The sequence below is a fragment of the Pleurodeles waltl genome, chromosome 3_2 (assembly GCF_031143425.1).
Source record: "Pleurodeles waltl isolate 20211129_DDA chromosome 3_2, aPleWal1.hap1.20221129, whole genome shotgun sequence".
Taxonomy (NCBI): domain Eukaryota; kingdom Metazoa; phylum Chordata; class Amphibia; order Caudata; family Salamandridae; genus Pleurodeles; species Pleurodeles waltl.
In genome coordinates this window covers 189,294,234-189,314,879 of record NC_090441.1, presented here as the reverse complement: position 1 = coordinate 189,314,879, position 20,646 = coordinate 189,294,234, and the positions used below count along the sequence as shown (strand labels likewise).

At 43.3% G+C, this 20,646-nt stretch overlaps 1 protein-coding gene across 2 annotated transcripts in view; it reads left to right on the top strand.

Annotated features, from left to right (window-relative positions):
- The window catches only part of RETREG2 (reticulophagy regulator family member 2), a 112,307-nt gene that overhangs the window by 14,130 nt on the left and 77,531 nt on the right, over window positions 1-20,646 (top strand). For both annotated transcript variants that reach the window (XM_069227148.1, XM_069227147.1), the window contains exons 2-3: window positions 6,167-6,273; window positions 13,775-13,805. In XM_069227148.1, the coding sequence (XP_069083249.1) occupies window positions 6,167-6,273; window positions 13,775-13,805 (138 nt within the window). The remainder of the gene's footprint in view (window positions 1-6,166; window positions 6,274-13,774; window positions 13,806-20,646) is intronic.

Sequence of the window (20,646 nt, the reverse complement as noted above, 5' to 3'; positions counted from 1 at the left end):
TCGCTACTACTTGCTCCTGCCAAAATTTACTGTAACATGAACATCCAACTCTCATCACATCTGGAAACCAGTAAGTGCTATGATGCACCGCATTTGGGGTTGTGCCCAGGCTTTAGTATTGCATCGGTTCCAGCTGGCGTTCTCAGTGAAATTTGTCTGTGTCTGGACTCTGAGCTCCGCCATCCTATTTCTTCTTGATCTATCCACTGGCTTTGACACTGTCTTCCACTCCATCCTGGCTGCGTCTTTAGCCAAGGCTGGTGTAGGGAGAGGAGGTGCACTTGACTTTATTTCACTCCGTTCGAGCTGTACCTCTTGCTCCTTTTCAATCAGAATTTAAAAGTGCTCAATTTGAGGGACGTCAAGCTTTAGTCTGAACCTCACTCTTTAGTCCGTTATGTAACCCATGAGCTTCCATTGCACACACTTTTGATTTCACGTACTTTTCATATGCAGATGATACCAAACTTATATTCAGATTGGCTGAAGACTTCCCTTCCTTCCAGTTTAGGTTCCAGTATTGCATGCCCTCTATAGCCAATTAGATCAACTGCACTTCACATAGACTTTACTCCTACAAACAGAATTCTGGTGTTTGGCAGTGCCATCATATGGAACTTCAACTGATGGTCAACGGAGCTTGTCCCCAGACCTCCTCCTGCTCTGTCAGAACTTAGTGATTATATTAGCAAAAAAAACACTATTGTTTCAAGAGCACACTTCAAAAACTCACAAATGTCTTATTTTGCTTTAAGGTCCTAAAGAAAGTTCTTTCAGTCATGCCAACAGACTATCTGAAAACGATTGTTTGAACCACTGTTGTTGGAAATTCACAATATTGTATTTCAATTTTCACAGGCCTTCCAAAAACACATTCAGTGCCTTCAGATCATTCAAAAAGCTACTGCTCATCATCTTCTAGAGATCAGAAAGTTTGATCCCATATCTTAGTCTTCGTAGGCTGCCTTTTGAGAAGAGATGCATATTTGAGACCCTTTGTGTCAACCCCCTTTTTAGTTCATTCTGTAGGACACGTTTAAGTGGTTAGGTCTCCAGGACATGTTTAAGTGGTTCATTTTAGTGCACATAGTGTGATTCACTTCTACCAATCTGTTGTGTGTTCCTCGAGCAAGTAAAGCTAAAGTTGTTGGTCATTCCTTTTTGTAATCTTCTATACCCTGGCATGGAACAAGCTACCGCTTTCTCGGAGCACTGATTCTCTCATTTAATCTTGACAAGAAACTAAAAACCTTTTACTGACTCTCTAGCCTCTGTTTTAATTAGTCCTTCAATGTTTTTAGCCTCACTAGGTTTTTGTACTGCGAGGACACCCACATGGGAAGCAACACGCATTACAATAACTATAATTAATGAATCCATTCATAAACAGAGGTTAAACCACAGTGGCGTTAAGTTTCATACTTTGGTTTATACAGCGCCAATATTTTACCCTTCAGACTCATCTGGGCCATTTTGGCACACTACTTACAAAAGTATGAAAACAGTATGGGAGTTCCTAGAATACAGAGGACCAGCAGTAATTAGTGTACATTGCCCATCAAGGCTGAATTCAGTGCAGTGAACTGAAGTTGCACACCACAACTATGATCCAAGCCAGTCTCGGTTCATAACAAACAATGATAAAAGTCTGCCAGTCATCGTTTCTGCCCATTTTGTTTTCTTTTGCAGCAACCAAACACGCTACTCGGTCTCCCTTCACCATAGCGTTTCCACAATTCTTACCAATATTTACCGTGCATTTTATAGATGCAGTTTCTTTGCTATCGTTTCTTTTGGCGGTGCCCAGCTCTCTTCTGCCGTGAGTGTTCTTAATATATCCAGAATGCCCCTAAGAAATCCTGTTTCCTCTATTAGGAGTGTACTCTCCAAATACTCAGCAAGACACCAGTGAGTTGCAGACTGCCCTCTTAAAGGGATCACCCTTGTGCCCAACAAACCTGCAGTTAGTTTACCCTTTCAAATCTAAACTATTTATTAAAGAAGCTCTCGCTGTTTTTAAGCTCTAGCACCAGCTAAGACCTTTTGATTTTACAAAAATTATACACATAAAATATTTACGGATGGGGGCTTTAAGCCAGACCTCTTAATTAATTGGTCTGTTGTTGTCATCTCTTCCACCCATTACGGCTTACAGCATGAGGCCTGGGTTGGCCCACTTCAGCCGTTGGCTAACTTTACTATGAGTGATGGCATTCTACTCCTTCACAAGGAGCACATCCACACATTAAGTAGTTCCCGTCAGTCCAGGGGACTTCAATGCAATGTGTGCTTTTTGAGTCTAAATATTATTGCTTCTAGCCAATGTTTTTTATGTTATATCGGTGCAAGCAGATCTGCCAGCAGTTAAGTTATACAGAAAGGATGCCAAAACATAAAATGTTGACAGTCAAAAGCTGGCAGCCAAACATGTGGAGGCCACTGAGTTAGAAGGCCCTGTTAAATGGATCAAATCACTCTTACTCAGTCGTTCACAGGCAGTGCACCTTGGTCTATTCAAAGCCACTGCAGTTCAGGTGACATGTGGCATGCCTCAGTGTTTATCCTTCTGCCCACACATCTTTATCTATATGAGGCCTCTCATTAAAGAACTCAGGAAACAAGATTGCTTATCTACAACTAGGCTCCACAATTGTCTTTTGCCTGGGTGGCTTGATCACCTCTCAGGAAAGTTTCCAACACACCATGTGCTTTTTCTGGTAATGGATGGCCAGAAGTCAATTAAAATTAAACACAAACAAAACAGAAATTTTCATTTTAAAAAACAACAGTCTGTGGAATCGGCTATAGTGGCCAGTAGAACTGGGCCTAGTCCCCCACTTCCAAGGTTCAAGCAAAAAATCTTGGAATAATTATCGATGGAGATCTATCTTCAAAATCCCAAATTAGAGCTTACACATGTCTCTCCAAACACTGATTCACATACTAAAGAGTTTTCAGAACCAAACAGCAAGGCTGATCCTTAGTTCACTAAGGCCCCTTTGATCAGAGAGCTCCATTGGATTCCCTCAGAATAGAGCATTACATTTAATGTCTGTTGTCATGCCTCTACAGCAATCATAGTGGAAGGTCCATCTTTTGTAACGAGAAGGATTCAAGAATTATTGTCCATTTTGAGAGCTTCATACTTCTTCCTCCTCTCTCCTGGTCATCCTTTGAGTTACGAAGATTGGAGTTACGAAGATTGGAATGGAAGGCCTTGGATTCTCACTCTTAGCTTCCTATGTCTTGAACTCTCTTAATTTAACCTTACATTCTCACAGAAACTACTACAGCTTTAAGAAAGAAGTTAAAACTTTAGCTTTTTAAGCAGGCATACTCTTCTTCCTAATGGCATATCTCTGCCCGGTAACTCCCCCACAGCACCATGATACTAGTGGTGAACGAGTGCTTAATGAATTGTAGCAAAACATAACCCAGGCCTATAGGCTTTGCCAGTGTGTGTTTTTTGTTAGAGGATGTTGCACTAGAGCTGTTAATTACAATCCCTTTCTATCAGTGATTGTTAAATATATTAAAATAACAAATGAACTGAAACTGTTTAATATGTTTACCCTGGTAAACTTTCTCATGAAACATACAATAATGTAGACCTATTGTACAATCTATCACATTCCCTCTATGTTAACTGGTATGTGTAAAACATGCATTACTGTTGAAAGCCATTACAAATCTTAACACATGTAAGAAATTGCGTCAGATCCATTGCTTATGGCATCAGTTTAATTAATGATGTCATTTGAAACCAGCCATGCACTCAGTTGTTGAAGTATTCCTGACATTGCCCACTTAAAATAGCAAGATGATTGGCAATGAGCTCAGAAATGTCCAGAGCACCCCCATCACCTAAGCCTCTTTCTCGGAAGACTGGGAAGCACACCGAAGTAAGGATCATCCAGAAGAAACCATCCGTAGACCCAGCAGACCCCAAGAACTACCGACCCATCTCCCTGCGCCCCTTTGCAGCAGGGTCCTTGAGAAGGCAATCACCCAGCAACTCAACCAACTCCTGGAAAACAACAGACGTCTGGACCCCTCGCAATTCCAATTCTGTGCAAATCACAGCACCGAAACAGCCCTGATTTCAGCCACTGCCGCCATCAGGGCCCTCCTGGACCAAAGTGAAACAGCAGCCCTCATCCTATTGGACCTATCATCCATTTGATGCCTTCTCCCACCATATACTGATAGATAGACTCCACTACATCGGAATCCAGGGGCACACCCTTAAATGAATCTCCCCACACCTCACCTGAAGAACCCGAAGATCTGTCTCTGTCCATTCAACTCTAAACCCAAGAAGATCGGTGGCGTCCCCTAAGGATCATCCCTCAGCCCTACCCTCATCAACACATACATGACCCCCCGGCCAACATTGTCAGATTACATGGGTTCAACATCATCTCCTACACCAACAACACTAAGCTCATCTGCTCACTGACAGAGGACTCTATCACCACCAGAGACAGCTTCCACAAATGTATGATGAATATTGCTGACTGGATGAAAGACGACTGCCTCAAACTGAACACAGACAAGACAGAAGTCCTCTTCTTTGGAGGGAAAAACACCTCCCCTTCGAATGTGACATGGTGACCTGCGGAACTCAGCATGCCCCTCGCCCCGACTGACCATGGATGCTGGTTTCAGGTCCAGGGAGGACCTGGCTTGGCAGTTCAGGCTTGACTATTCCCATAGGGATCAAGGTCAAGACTGATTTGCATATGACTGGATCCAAACGGGGGTGGCGTGGTGAGCAAAAAACAGTGGATTAAACCAAGATCTTTCTGACAGTGTGTGAATGTTTGCATTGTTTAGCATTCTGTCCATCATCTGTTCTTTTTGCTTTTGTCGCCCTAAGTGGGACGGGTATGCCCAGACGTGGGTCCTGTGCTCAAGGTACTACTGGATTCAGGGTAGCCTTGCTGATGAGGGGTGATACCACGAAACCGGTCCCAGATGATTGTTTCCGGTCCAGGGAGGACCTGGCTTGGCAGTTCGAGCTGGACTGTTCCCGTGGGGAGCAGGGTCAAGACTGATTTGCATATGGCTGGGTCCAAACTGGGGTTGCGTGTTGGAAAAAACATTGGCTTAAACCCAGATCTTTGTGACTGGATGAATGTTTCCATTGTTCAACATTCCGTCCATCATCTATTCTTTCTGCTTTCTTTACCTAACTCATGCATAGTCTTTTCTTTAAAATATTAAAGAGGATTTGTGGAGAAGATTATTTTTTGAAATAAATTGAGTTTGTTTTAATATCACAAAATTACTTTGACAGAGGTTTAGTGATCATTACATATTCTTGTATAATTTGATTAATGACAAGTATTATGAAGTCTCCAGATAAAGTTCTGGCATAGGAGGTGTTCACTTTATACTTGGAGAAGTTGGGAGCAAAATTATTTTATTAGCGAGTAAAGTAAACATCCCTGGTGAAAATGTTTTAAGCAGGTTAAGAAGTTAAAAATATAAGCACATGCGTATATTTTAACAGTGGGTATTGTATAAGGCTTTTTATTTTTGTTGATGTAAATTCATTTAAATGTTAATCTGTACTTTTCACTGAAAAACCCCTCCCTAGCTAAAGCAGCAACTATAAGTAGCTTGCCTTCTTTTGGTACGTCACTGTTGTGGCTGATCTGTATATAGTACTAGGGTAGTAAACTTGTATAGGGTTCATTGGGTCATTGATGCCCTGTTATTGACTGACTAGGACTGTTTGCCTGATGAAAGAACAAAATAAGACAGTGCACCACTTGTCTGCTACATCGATGTTAAGAGACGGGTATTAATTTGAGAAACCGTTTTCTGTTTAAACCATCAACATCATTTTAATATTTCTGTAAACCCTTTTTTGATAAACACCAGCAATTCCCTCACCCATCGTATCCTTTGGGTTGCCTGGACTGAAAATCTCTCTAAAAGAGGGAGAACACTAATTGATTATGGGTTTCTGATTGCTTATTAGAACATGCCTCATTAGCTAGGAGTTAGTTTGTTGTCACCTGGCTTTCAAGAACACAATGCTTAGTTAAAGGACCTGCCCCCACTGTTTTTCTACATACGCGCTTCCTCTTCTTGGAGGGATTGAAATGTAATATTGATGTCTTTTTTTTTTATGTAGTATATTTTTTTTCTGATGCAGGCTTTTCTCCTCTACATCCCTGCGGCCACTTTTCCTGCTTAGTGTGTCCCTTCTAGGGGTGCTGGTCTTGCAAAGATGGAAGCCACGTTTCCTGACCAATTTCACAGGTAAGCAATCACTACTGATCGTTCACATTTGGTTTAGAGTAAAATAATGTCTCATGCTTGGTTTAATTTAATTGGAATAAATGAGAATACTTTGAGAAGGTTCTGCCACAAAGAGTATGCAGTTCAGCCTTGTTTGTTTGCTTTTAAGAATAAGCCATGAAAGATTTCCCAAAAGAGGTGTCTGAATTTGTAAAAAATATTTTGCTTACATAACCAAGGACAAATTCCTTTGAAGGCATGCAGGGTAGGCAGTGGAATAATAGCAGTTTTAGCAGAGTGTGTCTTGTGAGCCTACTGGAAACATGCAAATGAGGAGCAGCTATTGAGAAAACATCAGCCAAAATAGGAACTAAAACAGTTCCCACCAACTGTTTTTGAGTGCATTCTGAATAGCATACACTTTGTGGATTTGTCGAGTGATCGTGAGACCCAACTGGCTTAATATCAACTCTTCTACTACCTTGTGCTGCTTACTATTTCTTGAAAGTGTTGACATTGCTCCGCTCCCTGAGAATCCCAGATGATCTGCTCGTTCCCATCAAAGGCAACTTGAAACTAAGCCCACTCCTTAACGAAGCGGATAGTTTCAGGATAGCGTAGCCCAGCTGTGTATCGTTGATGCCTCCAAACTTCCTTGTTGAACTAGATATACAGCTTTTTACATGGATTGCTTCAAAGGGTGGTTAGAGTAGACCTGAGTTCCTCGAGCTTGTGAATTTCTTGTTGACCACAATCAAATTCTCTCTCGTTCTCCTAGTCTGTAGTCCCAAATCTGGGAATAACAAGCCTTGTAAATTCTGCGGCATCTCCGTATCCCTTTTTGTGTCAAACCAACATTGAGCTTGTTGCAAATGTTTGGACTAAACGTATACATGTGGAGCTTGCTACAACATAACATTTTGTGGAAGTGAAATGCATTAAAATTACTTTGAAAGACACTAAGGACATTATCAATTCAGATTTCATAGTCTTGTTGGGAAAGCATTCAAAAGTTAGTAAGCTACTTCCTATAGGGTATGTGAAGGAATACTTTATGAAAAATAATCTTTTCTTTATATCAAATAAACATGACTTTAATTACCCCGATCTAGGGGTATATCATAGAGTTATTGTGGTATGTTAGGCAGATTGGAGAAAGGTAATGTTGGGTTCCGTATTATCTTAGAGCTGGGTCATGCAGCTCACGCAGTGTTAATTGTGATGCAATTGGAGTACAGGTGGTGGGTGGATTCGAGGAGATAGCATTTACAGGAGTTGGACGACACCTGGAGATATGTGAGCTGCTGATGCCCTGCTGTCACTTGTTAAATGAGTTACTCTTACCAGAACAAGGCATCTTCTTAATAGTGGGGACGAGGGTGGGATCTGAACAATCCAGAACAAGTCATATTGAGACAGGAGTATGTACAAGTGTCCACTGTAAAACCAAACAAATGGGAAGAGTTATACCCAAATTAGGTTTGTTCAAGGGGTTCTTGCACAAAATAAAGGGAAAAGAAAATGCTCAACCTCAACCTGAACGACACAAAGTATGTAGAGTACGGTTGGCTTTAAGGGAAGACGTTTTGGACAAATTATGTAAGAATGATGTACTTGAGGCTATTGAATCCTCAGATTGGGTGGCACCAGCTGTGTTAGCTCCTACAGCCAATGGATCCATACCGACCTTAATGAGAAAATATGAGTAGATCAACATCCTTTACCTAATATAACGGAAATGTTAGCCTCCATCAAAGAAGGAAAATTGTTTAGTTTGCTGGATATGACATCAGCATATCATTAGAGCAACTTACATCCCAGTTTCAGACATTACAAAGCATTCATTACTCCCGAAGGGTTATTTCAGTTTAAGCGCATGCCTTTCGGTCTCGCATCAGCCTCAAGTGCAGTAGATAGCATGTTTAAAAACGTGTGTGGTTTGAAAGCCTTCCAGGATGATGTCTTGATATATAGAGAAAATAAGAATCGGCATGACAAGAGATTAAGTCAAGTGCTGGACTTACTAAAGAAAAAAGGAATAACTTCTAGTCCACAAAAATGACGGATTGGTGTAACATAAATAGATTATTTAGGTTTCACACTATCTGCAGAGGGTATTGAATCTAAAACCAGTTTAGTCAATGCAATTGAAGAATTTACTTGTCCTGAAAAAAAAGGATCAGTTAAGATCCTTTATGGGACTGATTGAGATTTACAGAAGATTTGTGCCTAGTTGCAGAAATCTCTTGGAAACAAAATTCCAGATGTGTATGGAGTGAGGCTTGCGATAAAGAATTTAAGGTCATTAAAAAAGAAATGGCTCATGCTATCCCTTGGAAACCTTTCGACACCAAGGATCTTACTATAATTATGACATGCTGGTCAGAAAGGATAGGTGCAGTATTAATGCAGAGAAGAGATGGGAAAGATTAGGTTTTGGCTTTTGCCTCAAGTAGTTTGAGAGGTGCAGATGCTACCTATTCTGTAATAGAATGGGAAGCTTTAGCCTGTTGGTCGGGAATAACACACTTTAACCCCTTCCCCGCCATGGACGTAATGGTTACGTCCATGGCAGCGCCGGTGTGGCGCCATGGACGTAACCATTACGTCCTGCATGCTGCCCTCGGGAGAAGCGCTAGCGCTCCCCCCGAGGGACGCCCCCCCAGATCAGGGCTAAAAGGGGAATCCCTTCCCCTTCAACCCCCGACAAACCCCCCCCACACCCCCCTGTGACGTCAGCACGCGCTGACAATCACAGGAGCCTCCCCCATCGTGCTGGAAACTCAGCTTCCAGCGTGATCGAAAGAGAAATGCTCAGCAAGGAGAGGCTTCAAAGGGAAGGAAATGTATTTCTTGCAATCCGGCTTTTGAAACCCCACTAGACACCAGGGATGTTTTTTTTTTTTTTTTGTTGAAAGTGACATAAGGGAGCGACCCCCTTGGGCAAGGGTCGCTCCCAGGGGGGGGGGCTTTTTTTTAAGGCCTTTTCTGCCCCCAGGGGGGGCAGAAACCTCTAGACACCAGGGATCCTTTATTTTTTTTTATTTTTTTTCTTTTTTGTTTTTGTTTTGTGTTTTAGGTGTGGGGAGCAACCCCTTAGGCAAGGGTCACTCCCATAGGGGGTAAATTATATTTAGGCCATTTCTGCCCCCCTTAGGGGCAGATTGGCCTATTTTTATGAGGCCAATCTGCCCCCAAGGGGGGTAGAAACCACTAGACACCAGGGAGTTTTTTTCTTTTTCACGTAAGGGGAGCGACCCCTTAGGCAAGGGTCGTTCCCCTGGGGGGCAAACTTATTTTAGGCCATTTCTGCCCCCCATGGGGGCAGATCAGCCTATTGTAATTAGGCCGATCTGCCCCCAAGGGGGGCAGAAACCACTAGGCACCGGGGATTTTTTTTGTTGTTTTACAGATGGGGAGCGTCCCCTTAGGCAAGGGTCGCTCCCCTGGAGGGGCAAATTGTATTTAGGCCATTTCTGCCTGCTTTGGGGGCAGATCGGCCGATTATAGGTCAATCTGCCTACTAGGCACCACGGATCTTTTTTTTGTGCTGTCACGCAAGGGGAGCGACCTTGTAGGCAAGGGTCGCTCCCCGGGGTAGGGGTGAGGGGGCAAATTTATTTTAGGCCATTTCTGCCCCCCCAGGGGGCAGATCGGCCTATTGTTATTAGGCCGATCTGCCCCCAGGGGGGGCAGAAACCTCTAGGCGCCAGGGCAATTTTTTTTGTGTGTTTTTTTTTTTTTGTTTTGTTTTTTTAGAGATGGGGAGCGACCCATTAGGCAAGGGTCGCTCCCCTGGGGGGCAAATTGTATTTAGACCATTTCTGCCCCCCTTGGGGCAGATTGGCCGATTTTAGCTCAATCTGCCCCCCAGGGGGCAGAAACCACTAGGCACCGGGGATTTTTTTTTGGGCGCCAATGTCATGCAGGGGGAGCGACCCCGTAGGCAAGGGTCGCTCCTGGGGGGGGGGGTGGGGGGGCAAATTTATTTTAGGCCATTTCTGCCCCCCTGGGGCCAGCTGAGCTAGAGGCCAAAATCCACAGGTAGGCACTGTTTTCTATGAAAAAATGTGATGTGTCCACGTTGTGTTTTGGGCCACTTCCTGTCGCGGGCGCTAGGCCTACCCACACAAGTGAGGTATCATTTTTATCGGGAGACTTGGAGGAACGCTGGGTGGAAGGAAATTTGTGGCTCCTCTCAGATTCCAGAACTTTCTGTCACCGAAATGTGAGGAAAATGTGTTTTTTTTTTTTTAGCCAAATTTTGAGGTTTGCAAAGGATTCTGGGTAACAGAACCTGGTGAGAACCCCACAAGTCACCCCATCTTGGATTCCCCTAGGTCTCTAGTTTTCAAAAATGCACAGGTTTGGTAGGTTTCCCTACGTGGCGGCTGAGCTTGAGGCCAAAATCTACAGGTAGGCACTTTGCAAAAAACACCTCTGTTTTCTTTAAAAAAATGTGATGTGTCCACGTTGCGTTTTGGGGCGTTTCCTGTCGCGGGCGCTAGGCCTACCCACACAAGTGAGGTATCATTTTCATCGGGAGACTTGGGGGAACATAGATTAGCAAAACAAGTGTTATTGCCCCTTGTCTTTCTCTACATTTTTTCCTTCCAAATATAAGAGAGTGTGTAAAAAAGACATCTATTTGAGAAATGCCCTGTAATTCACATGCTAGTATGGTCACCCCGGAATTCAGAGATGTGCAAATAACCACTGCTCCTCAACACCTTATCTTGTGCCCTTTTTGGAAATACAAAGGTTTTCTTGATAGCTATTTTTCACTCTTTATATTTCAGCAAATGAATTGCTGTATACCCAGTATAGAATGAAAATGCACTGCAGAGTGCAGCTCATTTATTGGCTCTGGGTACCTAGGGTTCTTGATGAACCTACAAGCCCTATATATCCCCGCAACCAGAAGAGTCCAGCAGACGTAACGGTATATTGCTTTCAAAAATCTGACATTGCAGGAAAAAGTTACAGAGTAAAACGTAGAGAAAAATTGCAGATTTTTTCACCTCAATTTCAATATTTTGTTTTTTCAGTTGTTATTTTCTGTAGGAAACCCTTGTAGGATCTACACAAATTACCCCTTGCTGAATTCAGAATTTTGTCTACTTTTCAGAAATGTTGCGGTTTCTGGGATCCAGCATTGGTTTCATGCCCATTTCAGTCACTGACTGGAAGGAGGCTAAAAGCACAAAAAATCGTAAAAATGGGGTATGTCCCAGTAAAATACCCAAATTGGGTTTTCTGATTCAAGCCTGCCTGTTCCTGAAAGCTAGGAAACTGGTGATTTTAGCACCGCAAACCCTTTGTTGATGCATTTTCAGGGAAAAAACCACAAGCCTTCTTCTGCAGCCCCTTTTTCCCATTTTTTTAAAAAAAAACGAAATTTTCACTGTATTTTGGCTAATTTCTTGGCCTCCTTCTGGGAAACCCACAAAGTCTGGGTACCTCCAGGATCCCTAGGATGTTGGAAAAAAAGGACGCAAATTTGGCGTGGGTAGTTATGTGAACAAAAAGTTATGAGTGCCTAAGCATGAACTGCCCCAAATAGCCAAAAAAAAGGCTTGGCACCTGAGGGGGAAAAGGCCTGGCAGCGAAGGGGTTAAACAATATGTATGGGATCACAATTTACTTTAAGAACAGACCATAAACCATTAGTGCAATTGTTTCCCACAAAAGGTGCTGAAAATGCTACCCCCAGGATTGCCGAGGGGCAATACAAACTTCGTGAACATAATTTTAAAGTCAAATATATTCCAAGGTAGAGAAATGTTTTAGCAGACTGTCAAGGTTGTCAAATGATGAATCTCTTGAAAGTAATGGTGACAATGAGGATAATGATGAATTTGTTTGCACAGTAGAGAACCATTCAGAGGGGGCCATATCCGAGAAAGACTGGAGGGAAGCATGCAATGCAGTTCAAGAAATTAAGATGGTCATTCAAGGTATCTCTCTAGGATGATCCAAATGGGATTTTAAAGCTGATTATGGAAGGAAGTATAAGCATGTTTTTGATGAGCTGTCCAGAGTGATGTGTTGTATCGTGCCTCAATCCTTAGTAGTACCTCAAGGTATGAGGAATAAAGTTTTGAACCTAGCCCACGAAGGTCATATTGGCATGCGGGCCATGAAGATAAGAATTAGTGAATTTCTGGTGTCCCGGTCCAGATAAATGTGTAGAACATTTTGTTAGAGAATGTATGAATTGTGCTATAAGCGACAAGTCTCAGGGTGGATTCGAGGATATAGTGGTTGCAGGAGTTGGACGAGACCTGGCAAGATGTGAGCCTCTGATGTCCATCTGTCACTTGTTAAATAAATTACTCTTACCAGAAAAAGGTGTCTTCTTAAGAGGTAGCTATGTGGAGACACTGTTAAGGTTAAAATTTGAGAAACTCCATGAAAGTCAAAATTGCAGGATCAATACTGTATACTAAAAAAGTACAAATCCTTCCCACCTGTTCTACATGCTAAGAAGAATGGTAGGTCCACTCTTAAAAGTACGTTTGTTCTTGTAGGTAGTTCAGGCATTACGTTATCTACTAATATTAAGACTTTGCTTCAATACAAGTATGTAAATGCTCTTATTTAGGGGAATTTCTTTCCTCAAGAGATTAGGAGGCCTGAAACAGTGATTTGATTTTGCTTAATTATGGGGTAATGCAGTGCATCAGACGAGACACCACTTGATACCCAGCTACTCAAGCATATCACACACTTGGGTATGACACAAACTAAAAATCAGTTGCATGGCTTGAACAGGGTCTGAGATTCATATGGATAGAGGCACTAAGTTTTTAACAATAACTTGACTCAGTAGTTAAATATTACCAGTAATCACCATAGTTATATTTAGAATCTGAAACCCTCTTGGATGGAAAAAAAAGTCTACTTTAGATATTCTGGTTATTGGAAAAAAGCGTAGAGTAGGACTACAAGACCCCAGTCCCTGCTAGAATTGCAGAATATTCGAGTTGTGGGTACTGCAACATATTGCTGAGAGATGGGGTGTTCTTTGAGTTGTATCCTTTCTAAAATGTAGGAGATTCCGGGTATTTCTAATGTCGACAGGTATGTTATTCCACCTTCTGGGCCTGAGAAGCTTTTTTTACTTTTTCTTTTTTTTTTATTCGAGTTTCTGGCAATGTCCTGAGCTCTTTCTAAGGCCTCCAAGTATAGGTCTGTACAGAATTACATTTGGTCCTGGTGACTGTTCTTGGATGTTGTCTTGGGGCTAATGCCCAAATGATGCAACTCTTTCCCATTCCTTACGTCTCGCTGTTGTTGTTCCTTCTTCTTAGGAGTGTGCTTCTTTGAAAAAACTATGTAATCAGAGGCTATCCGGGTTACTGACACAGTAACTTAAGGTGGAGGGAAAGGAAGGTGTTGTGGTGCATCTGTGTAAAATGCAAAAACTTAGTAGGTTTAAGAGAAATGTATATTTTAATGTACTTCTGGATGCTGCTTCCAGATAACATCTGAGTGTCCCCATTTTTATTTGACTCCACAGTGCAGCCTGTCGAGGAGTCGGGAGGTGACGGGTAAGTGTGGGTGACTAAATTATTTTAGTTCTTGTGTGAATTTAATGCACACGAAAAGTTCCAGAGAGAATGCTGAAGTTTGGGTGTAAAATATTATTAAATATATAATCTTAAGTACTGTATTTTTATTATATGAACAATCAAGAATGGTAAAATTATTTTGTGATCTTTAAGTTCAGAGCTTGTATTTTGAAATACCTCAGCCATAACAGTAAAAATGTAGCAGTTGTTTTTTGAGGATCGATATTATGAAGTTGCCCAGGATTGAAGCATAGGTTTCATAATTTTGCCACATGAGACTGTACTTTAAACACTAGCAAGGCCACCCCTAGATACTCTTTGTGGATTGATGGTAGATATGTTATTGATTAAACAGTTAACATTTTTTTACATTGCTATATTTGAGCTTGAGGTACTCTACAGCAGTGCTACAATCAGAGCAGGCTACTGCCACCCCAGTACCGACTCAGACCTTATGCAAGGTGAACGGGGGACTCCATGCCAAGCTCAGCCTTTACTTAGCCTGGCTTGGAACCTGCATAACATAATGATGTTTACTTAAGTGAGCACCAGCTCTCCAGGGCCTGTACTAAAATGGCCACAAAGCTGCACAAATGAAAACATTTATGAGTACTCTGAGTATTTCCTTACTTTGGTTTGACTCTGAATTATGCCTTTAATATAGAAGTCACAAACCCGCTGGACCCTCACTTGGTCACACTACAGCAGAAGTCAACCAGAGATACTGCATTTCGAAGGCAACAGCCCACCCCACCGGTACTGGTCACTGACACCAGTCACCGCATCGCTCTTTGTTCAGCACTTTGTTCTAGATGAACAGATCTCATATTCCGTGACCCACTAGTGATGTCCTGAGGTTCTCTCCTCAGCACCTTGAACACATTTCCCCCCTCCCTTTTCATTGGCTGAATTTTATCCTAAATCCAGGAGGCTCTTGGTACCTATGGAATGTGTTGTTGATGTTGGTGCGGAGCTGGTTGACTTTGAACACTACATGTCTGAATGGTGCTTGCATTGCCTGTTCAGTTTCAGTGCTTTGTGGTGTTTATGCTGTCTGCGGGATCATAGTGTCTGCATAATACTCTCCAGTACCCCTGTGTGTGACTGCTTTATAAACACTGTTAACACTGATGTTTCTTGATTCTGCCCATCGCTAGTGCGTGTGTGCTCCTACAGGCTACTGATGACCATCAGTGGCATTGTGATGTGATTGTAGTCTGTTGTGGCATGTTTGTAGCTGAGTGCCTGATGCTGCTGACTGTTGATCCGTTGAGCTTGTGCAGTATGTTCTGATGATGACTGTAGGCTGTCACGTCATTCAGTGAGTTCTGCTGGTTGGTGCCTTCACGACTTTAGAACTTTCCTGGCGGTCAGTCGCTGCATGATGCATTGGAGACTGACTGAAGCATCGAGCTCCATGCCAGTGTATGTTGCTGTCCCCTAATACAGCTTCACTTGCCTGCGGGGTACGTGGTCTGCGTCATAGGCCTTTTTCTGTCCAGCACTAAAGTGTTCCAGATTATCTTTAATCTCCATCTGTTTGCGACACACCGAATATTACTTTTATTTGTGCCATGCTGGCAGGCAGAATCAGGCTCGACAGATGGCTGCTCTGTGAATTAGCATTCGCAGGGTCTGTGTAGCATGTTGTTTAGTCTTGTAAAAACCACCCCTCTAGTTTCTCGATTATATCCATCTGACCGAACCTGATATCCGAAGGGTGGGATGAATTAATGATTATTTTGTGTTGTAATTAAATCTGACTGTAGTTGCTCAGCTTTGACTTGTTGGCCCTGGTTTTCAGATGCATAGCATTGTCTCTTGGTGGGATGTTTGTGGCACCTCCCAGGTGGTCTTGTCATTCAAACTTCTGATTATTTTTGTGCTGTTACTCACGCCATCTCACTTGCTGAAGCGATTCCTTCGAGACCGATAGCAGGCTGCCCTTGGATGGTAGCCAGTGGCTTTCTTTTTTGTTGCAACCATTCTCTGAATTCACTGCCAGCAAATAATTCCCAGATGTCATGGTCTATTCTAGCTCTAGACCTCCTCATAAAACACATCATAGTCTATTCTGTGACTTTTTATCTTTCCACTTATTTGTTCACCTTTGGCTGTCAACCAATTCCACACTTTATTCTGCAGACACGACTGTACCTGCATAAATGCTACCTCTAGACGATGACTGTCATTGTTGCACTTGTATCACTTTCCTACTCAAAGGTCCTCCATCCGTGCCATACTTTGACTTACTGTCACTGTCCAGTGCAGCGCCAAAGAATGAGCCACGAGGACACTTCAGTAGGCATAGCAATCCCCCATGAGAATGATTTTAAATGCTGAACACTGCAAGCACCTTTTTAGACTTGGATCCATACCATAGACCATCTAATGATATCTAATTAGCCGCACTTTTGGCATTAGTAATACACTAGAAAGTTAAAACCCTGATACATCCACAAATGTGCCTCGTGTACAAGGGTGCCAATCAGAAGCTCCAATATTCACAAAAACGCGATTGAAATGCATTGTAATTTAAATTCCTGCACACCTCTAATGTAACTGAGAAGCGGAATTGGCACAGGTACTTATTTGTTATCGCTCCGCTTATAAGCTCATAAGACTCAACAACATACTTCAAGGCACATAGGGGGCTTCAAAGTTAATCAACGATTTTGTTGAAGACTTTGAAGCTTGACCTGGTGGCTGTGATTGAGCAGGGTTGGGGAGGGTGCTTACCCATAACTTGTAGGCCCTTTTAGGATGGCTTGTTTGAAAAAGAGCTCTTCATGGCATTTTGAAAGCGAGGAGGCGGCACATGGATCTGAGATGGAGGTGAAGACGGCTGCGGAGAGAAACTATGTCCTCAGATAAAGGGCCCCTTCCTTTTGAAAGGGGGGCGGGGGAGGCAAATAAATACACATTTCAACTACCTGATTCGAGCTTCCAGCTAGAACTGCAGTTACGTTGATTTGTATAGCTCACTAATCACCCAAGAGGATATTCAGCCGCTTGCCTGAGATAGGAGGTCTCCGTAGGCATTCCCACTGTCAACTGGACCTAGTGTAGATCTAAATTCAGCAAGACAGATCCTCTCCTCACCAGGCAGGCCAGCTTCTTCTTCCCTAGGCCTCTGCACAAAGGTCTGTAGGTACCCAGGCTTTGCCAAACCTGTAGGAGAGCAGCCCACCAGGAAGGTTTCTGCTTCTGGCAATACAGTTGCCCTTCTCCGATGTTAAAGGTCTCCTTAATATTGAGATTGTGAATGAGTGACTGGCTTGAAGGGGCTCGTATTTATTTAACTTTGGTTGCTAAAGGAGAACCCCTGTCACAACTAAAGCTTACCTTTTTCATACTATGTACTTCTGCAGCGGGGAAGAGTTGAAGCTTTGGTTTCCCTTGACTGGTGACAAAACAAGGGACTGGGAAGCCTCCTTCATACAACAAGTAATGTGGGTTCTGAGCAAGTGTTCCTGATTATAAACCCACCCCTGCTTTTTGGGACATCAGCATTTGCCTGTACCCTCGGCCCCACTGCCAGTGAGCTGTTAGCTTGGTATGAGGGAGCAGCTGCCAGCTTCACTCAGTCAGCGGGAGTGGTCCCCTACCATGGTGCATGGGTATATTGACGTGCCCTCTTATTTTGGACACATATAGTAAATGCTGTCGTCCCTGAAAAGTAAGTGGGAGTGCCCCCCTTCCATAGATCAAGAGTATATTGAAGGACTTTGGATTCTGATCTATTTATTATGGATGTATGTGGGATGGAAAAAATCAACCTAATCCCCATAACTTGTGAGATGATGTAAATAAAAACTAAATAATCTATTATTCACAGCAAAATGTGTTTTGCTGAACAAAAGATCATTTCACATGCTTTACTGCCCAGAGACCCTTGAAGGAAAGGCAAATTTGACACCTCTAAATTTGATAAAGTATCACCTCCATGCCCCGATGAAGGCTTCATATGAATCGAAGAGGAAGGAGGGCACTCACTGCATTAATGTTTTTTTTGTATGTTTGTGACTTTTTTTTTTTTTTTTTATAGATTTTTGTGTACTCGCCCATATGCATAGCTGCCACTTTGAACAACTTTCCAGTCTCTACCTTGTCTCTTTTGAGAGTGCTGGCAGCTGTTAATCATCAGCATTATTTGCTGAACATCTCAGATGATGAAGTGGCTTTAGAGGTGACTCCAGGGTGTATGTCTTTTACGGCATAGCTTGTTCCACCTATTGTGAGATTATGGCTTGTTAACTGGTGAAATAACACAACATTATTAATCCAGTGTCATGTTAGGTAAATACAGTTTCAGTGAGGAAAACTGGGCTTGCTACCTGTAGCTGTGTTTCAAACTCAACAGGATTGTCTTCAGAGAAAAGCTAAAATAAATATTGAATCAGCACGAAATGAACCTTAAGGTCAAGTAACTAATCATTAAACCTCCTAATACAATTTTGTGGAAAAAGACATTTAATGAGTAAAATGTCAGAAGCAACTACTACCAGCAAACTGTTCTGTCTTACCCAGGCAGAGTGAATTACTACGTAAGATGGACGCTCAAACGCTTCCAATTTTACTGGTGCTCTTTTCATTGGGGGAGGTGGATCCACAGACTAATTCCGATTCCTCTGACCTGTTGAGTCTTCCAAAGGGGCCCTCTTCCTCCAAGGGGAAGACCGGTTCCGTTCTTTCTGCCTCCTCAAGGCCACAGTCCATGTCAAGGTCCGAGGTCCTGCAGGGTCCCACTATTTACCTTCCTTAATGCAACAACTAAGAGTGCTGTCCCACTGGGCTTGCTGGTTCTTTCCCCTAAGACGCTCTCTCTTGTTCGGATTTCCTGGTGAACCAATTCCAGAGTTTGATAGCAAGGAAAAAGATACCAACCCTCAGTCATACCTTGGGCAACAAACAAGTCAACTCTTGTTCCTGTCCTTGTACATTAATAATTCACTTTGCAAGTTATGACAGTCCCAAGAAATATTGGTATCTCTGTTGTGGAAGGTAGGGGACCACAAGTCTGTCCCCACCCTCGCTCGCTCACAACTTTTCAGCTGTTTGCCCAACTTATGGTAAAACAGTCTTAGGAAGCACTGTTTCATGGGGTTGTCAAGTTGGAAGGAGACTTCTGCCACTGCAGTACATTAACAGGAGGTTAATCTATGAAAACGAGGTACTTCCCATGTGTAATAGTGAAGAGCCTACCTAAGCGTCTGTGGTCTGTGTCTGACCCCTTGAGTAACCTGCACCCAGGCTGAGCCAAGTCTCATCTTGAAGCAGATTCAAAATCAAACTTTGGTTGAATATAAGATAATCTTACAAAGTGCAGCATATAAAGATAAGACCTTCTTCTGTCTTTCTACCAGTGATTCTTTGGCAGGTCGGCCACCTCACCCAAAGGCCTCTTATTCTCCTAATGGGCCCTGATGCTGGCTGCTAACACTGGCCGGGGTCAGCTGTTTTGTTAGTCGGGAGGGTTTGGGTGGTGGAACATGATCGTGTTCATTCCTGGAGGGAAGAAGGTGGGTTTCACTGCAGCGGGAATTAACCACATCTATAAAAATGTTCTGTGCAGCCTTTATACCAGAACCCTAAGTTCAGTAATGAATAAGATTCTTAACACTAAGAAGGGAGGACAATGCTCCCCCAATGGACATCTGAGTGGGCATCTTTCCCAAGGTTTGCCTTTGGAGACCTTACACATAAAAGACTTATGCAAATGGCAAAGCTGCATCCTCTTGTGCAGTAAATGTCACATCAACACTTTATCACTGCAGAGTCAGTGCAAGGTGCACCCTTAGTACACCTCCCTTCTGTGCATTACGAGCCTAGCCTTGTGACTGCCTGGAGTATTTTATGGGCATCTCAGCTAATGGGAATGGAAGGTTTACCAACGACTCCAATGCGGTTTACTTTGACATGTGCTGGCTGCAGCTTCTGGCTTCAGTAGTTCAGATATGCAGTGACGACCGTGAAGCCATTGAAGCAAGACCTAGTTTGCTATGTGTTGCAGCTTTCGAAGACCAGTTTGGCATCATCTATTCGGTGACATTTAACAGCGGTGGCCGCTTACATAGAAAGCAGGCAACACACTTCTCTATTTAAAATTCCAGTGCCCAAAAGTTATGGATGGATCAAAGAGTAACTCCTCCAAGAACACCACCTGGGATCTCAGTATTATTGGAGCTTCTGCTTGACCTCCTTCATTGTGCAGTATGCAATACCTTTCATGGGAGGTGGATTTGCTTGTGGCGATAGCGTCTCTAAGTGTTGGTGACCCTTGACCTTAGGGTAGGTCGCTCCCCCGCCTCTGCAGCGCCACCAGTGCTTGCCTGCCTCAGTGTTGCCTATTTCTGCCTGTGTGCCCCCGTGACTGCCGCTTCCACTTCTCTCTTTGTTTCCCGAGTGCGTGGCCCCAGAGTGCCCGGTTCCCTTCTTTTATTTTGTACCCCCGAGTGCCTGCCTCAGAGACTGCCTGGTTGAATGTAATTCCACCTTTTTTCTGTATCCCCGAGTGCGTGGCCCCCCCCTGTGCGCCCGGTGCCCCTGCTCGTTGTGCTTGTTTTTCTCCACCTTTTTTCGTCCTTTTTCCGCCTTTCTCGTCGTCTGCATCGCTCTTCCCCTGTTTTCTCGCCACCCTCCCAAAGCCGTTTTTCCCTCGCTTTTTCCCGCCTCCCGCTTTTCCCGCCGTTTCTGCGCTCCTCAAGCGCAATCCCATTGGCTCACCTACCCTCCCGCCTCCCAGCTGACCCCCTCCTCCCCGGCTACCCCATATATGGCGGCCGCTGCGAGGCAGAGGTAGCGACCCTTGACCTTAGGG